This window comes from Capra hircus, chromosome 6 (assembly GCF_001704415.2).
Source record: "Capra hircus breed San Clemente chromosome 6, ASM170441v1, whole genome shotgun sequence".
Classification (NCBI taxonomy): Eukaryota; Metazoa; Chordata; class Mammalia; order Artiodactyla; family Bovidae; genus Capra; species Capra hircus.
In genome coordinates, this window is record NC_030813.1 from 69,527,166 (window position 1) to 69,541,029 (window position 13,864).

The 13,864-nt window shown below is 34.4% G+C and overlaps 1 protein-coding gene across 13 annotated transcripts in view; it reads left to right on the plus strand.

Annotated features, from left to right (window-relative positions):
- FIP1L1 (factor interacting with PAPOLA and CPSF1) overlaps nt 1-13,864 on the plus strand; it is a 68,343-nt gene that overhangs the window by 48,867 nt on the left and 5,612 nt on the right. For 9 of the 13 annotated variants that reach the window (XM_005681616.3, XM_018049457.1, XM_005681621.3 and 6 more), the window contains 4 exons: nt 2,881-2,907; nt 4,935-4,989; nt 6,550-6,605; nt 10,110-10,323. In XM_005681616.3, the coding sequence (XP_005681673.1) occupies nt 2,881-2,907; nt 4,935-4,989; nt 6,550-6,605; nt 10,110-10,323 (352 nt within the window). The remainder of the gene's footprint in view (nt 1-2,880; nt 2,908-4,934; nt 4,990-6,549; nt 6,606-10,109; nt 10,324-13,864) is intronic. The other 4 variants (XM_005681618.3, XM_005681625.3, XM_013964632.2 and 1 more) reach the window with 1 other exon arrangement.

The window sequence follows — 13,864 nt, forward strand, 5'->3', positions numbered from 1 at the left end:
CACCTATTCATTCCCTTTAGAACTTGAATATAACTTTTCCAAAAGCTTTTGGCCAGTAATAGAAATCTTACTTTTACTACTGTATGCAGAATTTCCCGGGAAAACATTTTGTTTTTGCTACTCATTTTAAAGATAAAGCATACAGAAACACAGTGCGTAATTTGTGTATTTCAAATCTGTTGGCTGGGCAGCACATGTGTTGGCCAGGAAAGTTGGGAGTGCCAGGAGAAACAGGACAGGGAATTTTGAGGTGAATTTTGTCCTTCTTTTTACTGTTGTCTCTTGTTAACAAAAGTCAAATACTAAATAGTGATTTTCTAGATGACAATTGTGTTGGTCTAACATTATATTACATATTAAACTTTTTAAGTAGCATTGGTGGCTCAGAGGTTAAAGCGTCTGCCTCCAGTGCGGGTGACCCGGGTTCGATCCCTGGGTCAGGAAGATCCCCTGGAGAAGGAAATGCCAACCCACTCCAGTATTCTTGCCTGGAGAAATCCCATGGACTGAGGAGCCTGGTGGGCTGCAGTCCACGGGGTCACAAAGAGTTGGACACGACTGAGTGACTTTACTTACTTACTTAAAATATATTTACTAATTGTCAAAAGAATGGATTGTACAGTGTTTCATCAACTCTAAAGTTCTGTTTCAGTGAACTTTAATTCAAAATTAAGATTTGAATTATCTTAGATGAGATATACATCTCACGCTATCTTAGATGAGGTATATGTCTCACGCAAAGCGTCTTCTCTAGTTTCTATGTCAACTTTCTGATGTGTAGATATTGTTTGGAAAGACATCCATATCTATCTATGTAGCATAATTTTTGTGTTCTTAATTCCTTTCAGTTGATTTTTGAAAAGAATCTTATGATACTACTATAGTAAGAAAACTTAAAAGCAGAATGTTTGTAATTTTAACTGTCTTCATAGCACACTTAATAGTTTGGTTATATTCTTTTATTTTTATGTTTTGTGGAAGTTTGGTAACTTAAATGTTTTTGAAGACTAAATGTTGAGAGAGGTGAATAGTATTTTCTTAGTTATTTTATATGAGTTCACATTGTAGTTAGCTTAAGTGATGTATGTTCATGTATTTACTTGGGTAAAGTTATTAGGATTACAGTGTGGGTTGCTGAAATCGGCATGGTTACCTTACCATACCTAGGACAATGGTCATGAATTAAATAGTCACGCATTTAAATATGAAAACTGGGACATATAGTGAAGTTCAGTAGTACTCTAAAAAAAATCTATAATCTTCTAATGAAGATCAAGTAATAGCAGCTATTAAGAGCATTTAATATACTCTGCCTGCCTTAATTTCCCACTTAGTGTGGTGTCTGGAACTTTTGTTAGTTTATATTGTTTGCTGGATTCCTTTAGCTTAGTAATGTAGGAAGCAGGGAGGTAGCTCGAGGTATGAGAATTGCCATGGAGTGTAGCTCATTGTAGTAGACTTGTGGATGCCTAATGATTTTTGAAACATGACTGCTGCATTACTTATTTCATCTTGTTGGTTTGAGTTTACCATATCCTTTTATTGCATGGGTGGTTAAGTAAGGTGCTTCATTCTCCATTTTAAGGCCTACTTATTTCCTTAAGTTCTGTTTGAATAAACCTCTTAATCTGGTAAAACATGCGTAGAAAATTTTTAAATTATTAGCAGATGTTTCCATTGACAAGCAAACATTTGAAAGCAATTTTTTTCATTATTTTTTCCTGTGTACTTAGTTAATGAATTTAGGTTACTTTTCCTCTTTGGGAATAGTTTTGATGCAGTTTTTAAAAGATAGGATTTAGTAAACCATTCTGACTTTGTTGAAGTTCTTTATGATTTAACGTTTTGCTTCAAAAAGTTTTTCATATTTGAAATTTTTCTACTTAGTAATGTCATTTTTCTTCAAACAAGAAAATTATAATTTGTATGACACATAAATTTTAAATTAGGATTTAAGGACACATTCGAAGAGTCGCTGGTGGCTCAGATGATAAAGAATCTGCTTGCAATGCAGGAGACCCAGGTTCTAACCCTGGGTCAGGAAGAACCCTTGGAAAAGGGAATGGCTACCCATTCCAGTATTCTTGCCTGGAGAATTCCATGGACAGAGGAGCTTGGTGGGCTACAGTCCATGGGGTCGCAAAGAGTCGGATACGACTGAGCGACTAACACTTTCAGTTTCTTGACCAGTGTAAATTGAGAATGTTTATCCGTAGTTTATTCCTTTAAAGATTATAATGTGTGCGAGTGAGAGTCACTCAAATTAGTATTTACTGACTTGTGTTGAAGTAAACCACCACATTCATTTTAGCGTGCCCTAGGGATGTAAATATGTGAATTGGCTATATCCCTTGTCTCTACTCCCACAAGTCAAGGGAAATAATAACCTTTCCACACTCCTGTCACCAATAGAAACAACTCATGTCCATACTTGAACATCCCTCATAGCTTTACTATAGTGAATATCCATCATCTTCCGAGTTACCTTGTATTACCTGCAGTATTTAAGAGCCCCCTATCATATACTGTTAAAATAACAAGATCAGATGTTGATTATCAAGCTTAGTGTTAATTTCATAGAGTTTGATATTTGTGTGTGCACAAAGGTGCTTTTTTTTAACTAACATCTCACTTTGTTCGTGGTTACAATTAGTGGGGAAATCTTGTTATCAAGTTGTTAGACTGGGTTTTCATCAGGAAGTCTGATATTATACTCGAATTGTTGGTCCTCTGCAAGAAAACAGAATGCTGCTTTTGAGTGAATAAGCCAGGACGATGAGGCGAGGGGTTTTATTTCAAAGTTTTCTTTCGTGATGGCATAAATACATAACAGGTTTTGAAATCCAGTTACTATATTAAATTTCATCACTTGTTTTTTAGGTATTCCAATAACTGTACCACCTCCAGGTAAAACTTTTTTCATGTTTTCTCCATCATTGTTAATAAACATGAAATTTCAAGCTTATAGTTACAGGAGGGACGGTGTTGATGTGGTTAGAATATAAAATAGGTTATTGGGATTTCAAGGTCCTATTTTCAGCTCTGCCTTTGCTTCATTCCAGTTTTGATTAAGATATTTAGTTTTCTTATACCTGTCTTACCCATTTCTGTAGAAATAGAGATTCTGAGAAAATTCTTACCATATCAATTTATTGAAGAAAACAGAGTATAGGATTAAAAAGAAAATTTTTATTAAAAATTGTTTTTTCAAACCAAAGAATTTTTTATATGATGAAGTGACTGCAAGAGAAGAGAAAGTTCCCATTTATCTTGATTTTATCATGGTTTCTGATTGTTTTTACCCTCCTGACATAACTCAATATTGTGAGAAAATATGTTCTGAACCACACTGATAGGTTGACAGCTGGTCAGATGATTGTTCATGGAGCAGTGATTTAATTGTTCACTCATGTAAGAATATGATCAACAGGAGTGTTACATGTGGCCCAGTGTGTTTTTTTTTTTTTTTACAGTTTTTCAGGGTGTTTGTTTTTTTTTTCCTTTTGTAGTGTGATGCAGATATGATAGCAAGTGTGTTTATGAAGCTCAGTATTGAAAGTCATGAAATATAAAGAGATGAGAGGTGACAGTGCTTGGAAGGGTGGGTCTAAATTCAAAATGACCTTGATAAATAGTGGAGTTTAAATAGCTTAGGATAGTATACATATTTAGTTGTCAGATAGAGAGTCACTGATTATGTATGAGTGTGGCTGAAAAAGACCTATCAGGAGAAGTCTTAAAGGAGTCATTGGTCTGTCGTTACAGGTTAAAAAGAAATGTGATTGTAAGATTATCTAAAATAGGATTGTGGACTCTAGGACTAAGTAGTAATTGCTAAGTTTTACTCTGTTAAGATATTTAATAGAGGAGAACCTAAAACTCGACACAGTGAAGATGAGCATGGTGAATTTAAAACAACTTGAAACAAGGCTAAAAATTGATTTAAATGGACATTTGAAAAGGGGTAGGAGAACTGAAATTCATTTTTACATAGAATACTAAAAAGGAGGCTTAGTGGAAGTGTTTTCAAACATGTATTTTGTTGGATTGCTTCTTGTCCTCATTAAGATCAGTATGTGAGTTGTAGTATGAGAAATTTAAATTACATAATTTAATGTACTTCGTAATAGTCAGGGTCTTTAAAACTTGGCAAAAATTGATGTCATAAAGAATTGGTATTGTAAGTTGTAGACTCTTCAAGTGTTGTTGAGATGCTTCATTGCCTGACTGAATTTGAAAGTGCAGAGTAGATTAACTGTTAAGGTCCCTGGTAGCCGTATTCTGTGGTATTTCATCTAGGTTTTGTGGATCATTCAGAATGCAGACCTCATGATACAAAGCTGCAAATTATTTCCTTTCTAAACTAATTTAAAAACTACATTATGTCCTTTTCTTTGTAAATTAGTTCTTTAGGGTTGTGCTATTTAAAACACATTTTATGATGGATATTCTCAGCCTTAAGCATTATGTATTTACTGGTAAGATTTTATTTTAAAATTATGCATTTTAAGACCATTTCTATACATATAAACTCTCAAAATATTTTTGAAAGAGGTAAATGTTATTTTATTTGCTTTTCTTCTAAAATACTTTAAATGTATCTGGTGGCAATCCTACTACTGTTTAATATATGGAAAAGGTAAGGCATTGAGATTAACTTTCTTATACTCACAAAATGGGCTGTGTGTGGTGCTGAAAATAAGACCGAGTGTCCTGACTCCCAGTTTGTGCTCTGTGTATTAGACCAGACTGTTCATTCAAAGTTAATATTGATCCAAAAATCTGTTTATAAATTTAAGCTCCATTTTTTTTCCTGTCCATTATAACATAGAGAAGCACGTTATAGTCCCAGAGAAATTTTAATGACACACAACTTTTACCTCAACATTGTATTACATTCTAACTTCTTTTTATCTTATGATTGAATGTTTCAGGTTTTCCTCCTCCACCAGGTGCTCCACCTCCATCCCTTATACCAACAATAGAAAGGTAATCAGTATGGACACTATAAATTTTTTATCATTCATAGGCTTTTGACAGAAGAATCATATGTATCTTGGTAATATTTTCAAAGATTTAATTTTGTAAACAGTAGTACCTGCCTTTTAATTCATGAGTCTAGATCTGTGTTATTTACTCTTAGATAAGATATTGGACCTATACCTAATTATAGAACAGGACAAAGAAAACAAAATGATAGTTATTTTGAAATATCTTGCTTTGATTTATGGTACACTTATTAAAGAAACCGCTAGATTGGTAAAAACCTGGCTATAGTCAAGTTTTGTGGGATATACAAACAGATGACTAGAAATTATGAATAATGCATGTCTGTTTTAGGATTAAGTAAGGACAGCTACTATCAGGGACCACAGTAAAGAAAAGCTGCCTAATTCCTTGCTACCCAGTGCAACTCGGCTTCCATAGAGGAAGAATGGATCCCTTCTGCCTGGCAGTTACCTTATTTTTTATACCCTGTATTTATAGTTTATGTTATTTGGAATGCTGTGGTAAAGAACATTTACCTCATGGATGGCAATACCATGTTTAACAGCATATGCTTTGGAATCACACAAACCTGGTTCAAATTTGCCTTCAAAATTTCCCAGCTTTGTGGCAAGGCAGGGTGCATAATAACTCATTGAGACTCAGATTCCTCTTTTGCCAAATGGGGTTGATAGAATTATGAGGATTAAAACAACTCAGGTGAATATAAAGCATCAGCACCATTCTTGGCAGACAGAAATAACCAATAAGTGGTAGCTATTATTATTTCCTTAAGAGTGGCAAAAAACTAAAAAAATTACTGTATTTCTGAGAAAGTGATTCAAACTAAAGAAAAATCATGGGAGCTTTAGATCAGTAGCATCAAACTGCATATGATTTTCAGAAGAAATGATAAAACTCAGCAAAGTGTGACTTGTGAGACCATAAGCATTTAATTTTAAATCCTTGTTATATATATTTGTTTTCTCATTCAAAATGTTAAGAAGTAGTATTTGTTGAGTCTGTCAGTAGGGCGGAATTTCTGATTTTTATTCATTAAAATTAGTTTTTTAAGGCTAAATTTTAACTATGTCTGAAGTACTCTGTCAGCCTCAAAGTTTCTGTTATCTGTTGTGTCACGCTGAATTGATTGGACTATTCATGTTAAATAATACTAACAAGCTGTATCTTCTTTATATGTAGTATTAGGCTTAATACTGTTAATAGCCTGTGTTTTCAGTATTAAAAAATAAAGTTATTATGGAATTGCAGCTACCATAATATGGTGGTTGTAATTCCATAGTAACTTAATTTTTTAGACTGAAAACACAGGCTATTTAACAGTATTACACCTAACACTACATGGACGGAGGAGCCTGGTGGGCTACAGTCCATGGGGTCGCAAAGAGTGGGACACAGCTGAGCGACTAAGAACAAACAAAAACAAACAGAACAAATTACATGGTGGTTAAGTAAAAGTCATAATTCTACCTTATGTTTTGCATTTGCACCAAGCTGAAATTCAGAACTTGCAACATGTAAAAATGCATTTTTCTTTGACAGTGGACATTCCTCTGGTTATGATAGTCGTTCTGCACGTGCTTTTCCATATGGCAATGGTAAGTGTTATTTTTTAATTGCCCGGATTCAATTTAAACCAGTAAAGTACTTAAATACTTTAAAATAGTAGAAACATGCTCCCATGGTTTAAAGTACTATCTTAAAAGGAATTTAAAAATGTTTACTCTAGAAATAATTAGTCTTACATATATTCCAGGTTACTTAACAGAATATTTTTCATTTCTTTAGTAAAGATGTAATTGTCCCTCCTTCCTGAGGTAGCAATAGCGTCATCTCCATTGTGTATCAAGTTCCCTGCATGCATGTATCTATTTCTTAGCTTTCAAGACTATTCATTTGGTTAGTTTTTAATTATCCCTATGCTAACAGTGCCACACTTACTATAAAACTCTTTAATTTTGAGTTTTATAGTAAATCTGACATCTGTTTTAGCAAAAGCTATCTTACTCTGCTTCAGAAGTGATTCGGGCCGTTGCTTTTATATACCTATTTTAGAATCAACTTTTCAAGTTTCATTGAAAACTATTGAGATTTTTATTAATGACTAACTCATGTTTACAATATGACAAACTATTGATTCATGTAATCCTGACAGCCTTATAAAGCAGGCATACTGTTATCATTATTTTATGGACTGGGGAATTTAAGAACAGCCAGATTAAGTAATTTGCCCAGTGTCACGCAGTAAGTGGCATAGTCAGGTCAGAATTTGAAACCATGCAGCCTGTTGTCAGAGTCCTTTCTCTTACTATACTGTATTATTATCCTGATGCTCTAGATCAGTTTGTAGGAATTCATACCTTACAACATTGAGTTAACTTCTGAACAAGCATTCTCTCCATTTACGGAGATATTCTTTAATGTTTCCCAGTTGAGTGCTATAACTCTCCCTCCACTTCTTAGACATCGTTAGTTAGGTTTAGTCATAGGTACCTAATGTTTTTATTGTCCTTATAAATAGTATCTTCATGTAAGCTACATGTTCTGTTTGTGTTTGCTTGTATTTAGAAATAGAATTGGGTTTTGTTTTATTTATATGTATAACAGGTTCAATATATACTTTGTAGCTGTTACCTGTAGAAGTGAGGCAATATCATCTGCCCTTCTTTCCTTTTCAGGTATTTATTCCTCACACCCCATGCCTCCTCATTTTTTGATCTTACTGTTCTGACTAGGACCTCTATATAATGTTGAAGTACTGCAAATGGAGTTCTTGTCTGGAACTGCCCCACCTACCCTTTAAAAAAATTATTTTTAAGGAAATACTTTTATATTTATATTATGCAATTTTTACTCTCAGATTTTTGATAGAACCCTATGTCAGAATAAGGAAAATCTCTTCCAGTTTTCCAAGGGCTTTTAAACTGTGAATGGATATTGAGTTTCATCAGATGCTTTCTGAGTTGATCGTATTATTTTCTTTCTCTGTTAATGTGGCAGATTTCTAAATTTTTCTAATATTAAACCACTGTTTATTTGCTGACATAAACCTAATTTGGTCACAACTGATTACTTTTTTAAAATAAATACAGACTTCCTTAGAATTTGGACATCTAAGTTCATATATAAGTTCATATGTAATATTGTTCTGTGATTTTCCTTTATTTCTATTGTCCTTAACTGGTTTTAGTATTAAGGTTATACAAGCCACATGGGATAAGTTAAGGGGATAATCTTTTTTCCCATTCTCTGAAAGTTTTTGTATTATTCAACTGGTCTGTACCTTATAAATGAGTAAAAGTCACCTGTAAAAGCCATCTGGTCTTGTGGGAAGGTTTTAAATTGCTGATTTAATGTCTTTAATAATTACGAGACTAGTCAAGATTTCTTTGAATTACTTAATGTGTTGGTCTAAAATATATAATACTCTCTGTGTTGTTTAATCCCTGTAACATCTGTAGTTGTAGTCCCTTACTGGTTCTGATATTTTTTTATAAGGTCTCTTTCCTAATCTTGTCAGAAGATTATTATGTTTTATTCATCTAGTCTTTAAGAGCCAACTTCTACCTTTGTTTACTACATGGTAGTTTTCTGCTGACATGATTTCTTATCTCCCTTCTGTTGGATTATTCTACTTTTTTCTAAGCTCATAAGTTGAAAGCTTAATTCATTCACATTCCATCTTTTGTAATGCAGGGTTTTTTAAGATTAATTTCCTTCAGAACAGTTTTCATTTTGACATATTGTACTTTTCTTTGTGTTCAGTTTTTAAATGATTTTAAATTTATGACATTTTTGACTCACCCCTGAGTTATCAGAAATGTGTTTTAAATTTGAAATAAGTGGAGATTATTTTCCCATAACTTTTCATTTTTACTTCTAATTTAAATTGTGTGGTGGTCAGAAAGCATGATGTCTGTTATGCTTTGAAAGAACATATTTTCATAAATGTTTCATATGGGTGAAGAGAATGTGTATTCTTTACCTGCCTGGCAGATTTCTATGTAATGTTCATTAAATCAACTCTATTAACAATATTTTCCTCAGTCCTTATATATCTGTAGTGATTTTTTTGTTTGCTTAAGTGTCGATAATTGAAAAATTACATTAGTCTCCAATGACCATGGTTGATTTTTCTGTTTCTACCTGTATTATTTCTATTAGTTTTTATTCCACGGAAAGTAAGGCTGTGTTGTTAGATATTTGGAAGTTGAATTTGTTCTGTGTCCTTAGTGAGTTGCATCCTCCATCTTCACATAGTCATTCTTCCTCGGGTGACCCTTTCTGTATGAGTATGCTTTGCCACTTACACAGTTACTCATGGAAATTAGGGGATATTAGTGTTTTCCATTTTTCCTCCCATCCTTTCACTTTCAACCATCTTGTGTTTTTATGTTTAGTGTTCAAAATATAGGTAGAATATTGAAAAATACAAATCAACAATTTCTGTCACTTAAGTGATTAATTCCATCCTCTTTGTATTACTGTGATTTTTGAGCCATTCAAACTTGTCTTGCATATCCCCATTCTTTCTGTTGTGAAGTGACTGAAATTTTTAGGTGATTTTTAAAAATATTTTCTTTTTCCCTACATTGTTCTGAAATAATATATTTATCTCTATTTTTTTAGTGGTTACTCTTGAAATATATTTTACATGTATCTAATAGAAGTTATTTTTGTGTGTGAACTCTGTTTATAACTTTTGCTTTTTTTTTGTTTATGAATGCCTTTTGTTTTATTCTTCAAATATAATTTTGAGTACACATTTCTAGGTTGACCGTTACTTTGTCTCAGCACTCTGAAGATGTCCTAATGTATTCTGGTTTATATTTTTGCTATATTGGGAAGTTGGTTATGTACTAATTCTGGTTTGCTGTCCACCTTTCAAATGAAGAGTTAAACCTTTAAGATTTGTTTCTGGCCATGTCCCCAGACTGTGGGTATTCACCATGTATTACTTCTCTTTTCTACATACTAAATAATTTTCTTTTTAATCTAATGAAGCATTTTTGTGGGATTTTTACCTTTTTTCTCCCTCGTCTTTCTCTTTTGTTTTTTAAGTACAATAACTTTTATTTTTAATTATTATTCTTTCTCTTTAGTTGCCTTTCCCCACCTTCCTGGTTCTACTCCTTCATGGCCTAGTCTTGTGGACACCAGCAAGCAATGGGACTATTACTCAAGGAGAGAGAAAGACCGAGACAGAGAGAGAGACCGAGACCGAGAGCGAGACCGTGATCGAGACAGAGAACGAGAACGCACCAGAGAGAGGGAGAGGGAGCGTGATCACAGTCCCACGCCGAGCGTCTTCAACAGGTATGTTCAGCGCACAGGGATTTATACATGTGTGTTTTATATGCATTTCAGAATTTTTATTCAGTGCCAGAATGGGAAATCCAATTCAACTGGGAAAGGATTGTTTGACGAGTAGTGAGGATAGCCATTTTAAAAGCATCAAGGCTGTCGTGTAATTCTTAAGGACTTCCCACTATCTAAAGCAACAGTGTCCAAATTTCTTTGTTCATTTCTTCCTTAAAACAGTTTTGAAAATGTCATACCCCCACTTGCCACACAAGATTTTTCATTTTAAGTATAAACGTTTGGCTAATTGGTAAAGAATCTGCCTGCAATGCAGGAGATCCGGGTTTGATTCAAGTTGGGAAGGTCCCCTGGAGAAGGAAATGACAACCCACTCCAGTATTCTTGCCTGGAGAATTCCATGACCAGAGGAGCCAGGCAGGCTGCAGTCCATGGGGTCAACTTAGCAACTAAACCAACCAACCAACCACATAGATAAAATTTCCAGTCTGTTATAAGTATCATAATTTTGAAAGTTACTGTTATTCTTTTGAACATATCCAGTGGATTAAGGATACTACAGTGATTTGTTAAACATCATTATCCATCTTTTTAAAATGTATAAGCAAGCTCTCTTTAACAGTTGGAAACTCTGGGTTTCTTTTTGTGCTTGAATTCTTATTTCTGAACCATGTCCCCAAAGAATTTTATTCTAATGTAAAGTATTTTTATTATGAAAAAGTATTTTTAATTATCCATCCTATTTACCCTGCAACATACCTATGTAAGTTAATGTATTAAAAATGTAATGACCATAGTAAAGTAAAAATGAAGTCACTCAGTCGTGTCCGACTCTTGCAACTCCATGGACTGTAGCCCACCAGGTCATCCATCCATGGAATTTTCTAGGCAAGAGTACTGGAGTGGGGTGCCATTTCCTATTAAGTATTTAAAATTTTTTTCTCATGTTGGTTATCATGATTTATTTCTGTATATAAATATAATGCAAATTCTGAAAATAATTTACTGGAGCTACATTCCTTAGTGTGATGAAAGAGCTTCTGCCCATCTCTTAATTAATGTTTGTATCCATAAATGAATGTTACTATTGTTAGGGGGAGAAAAGGCTTTGCCAGTATTGTATTTCTTTCTTTCTTTATTGTATAGATGTAAGCCCTGACAAACCTTGTTCACATGAAATATGTAAATAAGAATTAATGGAATTTTGTTGTGGCTCTGTTGCTGTTATTTGAGCACTTTAAGATTTAGTGATATGTCAAAATTATACAATTTACATATCATCAGAAATTACTTTTAAGAATCCATAAGCTCATGGCTTAGTTTTCTTAAAAGCAAAGAATTAGAAATCACCCAGTTGTTACTCAGTGTAACAATAAAAGTACCACAGACTGGTGGCCTAGAACAACAGAAATTTGCTCTCACAGGTCTGGAGGCTTTGAGAGAGAATTTGTTCCCTGCCCTCTTGTACCTTCTGGTTGTTGTTAGCTGTCCTTGGTATCCCTTGATGCTTAACTCCAATTTTTATCTCTGTCTTCACACAACATTCTCCTCTCTCTGTCTGCGTACAAGTTTCCCTGTTCTTATAAGGATATCAGTCTTTGGATTAGGGCACAGCCAGATCCAGTATAACCTAATCTTGCCTTGATGATTACATCCAGAAAGATCCTGTTTCCAAAGTTTTCAGTGTTCTGAGTTTCTTGGAATATCAAAAGGACTTTACCAAGACTTACCAGAAGACTATTAATTATATTTAATACTCTTCATGTTAGAGGTACCCTGTTCAACTTAGTATGCTTAGAAAGGGTTCAGTTCAGTTCAGTCGCTCAGTTGTGTCCAACTCAGAGTCTTTTCCAGTGAATCAACTCTTCGCACGAGGTGGCCAAAGTACTGTAGTTTCAGCTTCAGCATCATTCCTTCCAAAGAACACCCAGGGCTGATCTCCTTTAGAATGGACTGGTTGGATCTCCTTGCAGTCCAAGGGACTCTCAAGAGTCTTCTCCAGCACCACAGTTCAAAAGCATCAATTCTTTAACGCTCAGCCTTCTTCACAGTCCAACTCTCACATCCATACATGACCACAGGAAAAACCATAGCCTTGACTAGACGGACCTTAGTCGGCAAAGTAATGTCTCTGGTTTTCAATATACTGTCTAGGTTGGTCATAACTTTTCTTCCAAGGAGTAAGCGTCTTTTAATTTCATGGCTGCAGTCACCATCTGCAGTGATTTTGGAGCCCCAAAAAATAAAGTCTGACACTGTTTCTCCATCTGTTTCCCATGAAGTGATGGGACCGGATGCCATGATCTTCATTTTCTGAATGTTGAGCTTTAAGCCAACTTTTTCACTCTCCTCTTTCAAGGGTTAGGAAAATTGAAATACTGTTAATTTTAGTATATCTTTTCCAAAATGTCTTTAAAAATTAATGGAACACCTTTATGTGTACTTTTATATTTATTTTCATGCAAACCTGGAGTTGCAAGTTCCCCCATTCCATTTATGGAAAATAGCTACCAAATAATTCATGAAATACAGCTCCTATTTATTGGCAAGCCAGCCAGCCACATTATACCCAATTTCTGTGGGAGAAAAGTCTGACTTCATTTTTCTTGTTCCATTAAATGAGTTAGTCCATATCCCTTGTCTAAGATAAAATAGTCACAGAACTCAAAATAAGGTGCTGCCTCCCCAACGCTGTTTTGCTTTCCTTTAGAAGGAATTTTTGGTTTTTTTTTTTTTTTTTTTTTTTACTAGTTCAGGGAAAATTCTCAGGACTCCCACCATACACCTCTGCAGTATATCTGAACTTAGAATGTCTCATGACACAGGCCAAAATATTCCATTTCTTACTTCATACTTTGTAACAGAAGGATATATAAGAGATAAAGGCCTAAAGCCCTATAAAAACTTTATGGTTTCTGAAATAAAATTGGTCTTACTGACACTAATATTTTTAACTTAGATCTTATTGATGCCATGATGGTTTTTATACCCTGAGCCAATAATGTACTGTAGTAAAATTGTTGAAAAGAATGCCTGCCTTTTGTAAAAGATCAGGAACATGATGGAGAAGAGATTAACTGGAGAAATGGTGTGATGTTTTACCTGCAGGTGTATCATTAGGCACTCCATATTTAGGAAGGAATTAGAGATGGCAGTAGCTACTCACTCCATTATTCTTGCCTGGAGAACCCCATGGAGAGGAACCTGGCAGGCTAGAGTCCATGGGGTTGCCAAGAGTTGGACATGACTGAATGACTAAGCACGTTTAGGAAAGAATAAATATGGAAGTTCAGGGTATGGAAATTGATTCCCTAAAACTTTGTGCCATTGGAAAGAACTCATTTATTGCTAGCTGAAAGAAGGAATTCAGAATTCTTTTTATGACCCATAAGTCACAAGTCCAGTGCACCCTTCTATATTTTAACCCCAATTCTCTCCCAAGCCAATATACTGCATGCTCTATCTATAGTGAACTAGTTGTACATCTGGAAATCCTCATAGTTTTAATACCTCCTTCCTTCATGTTATTCCTATCCTT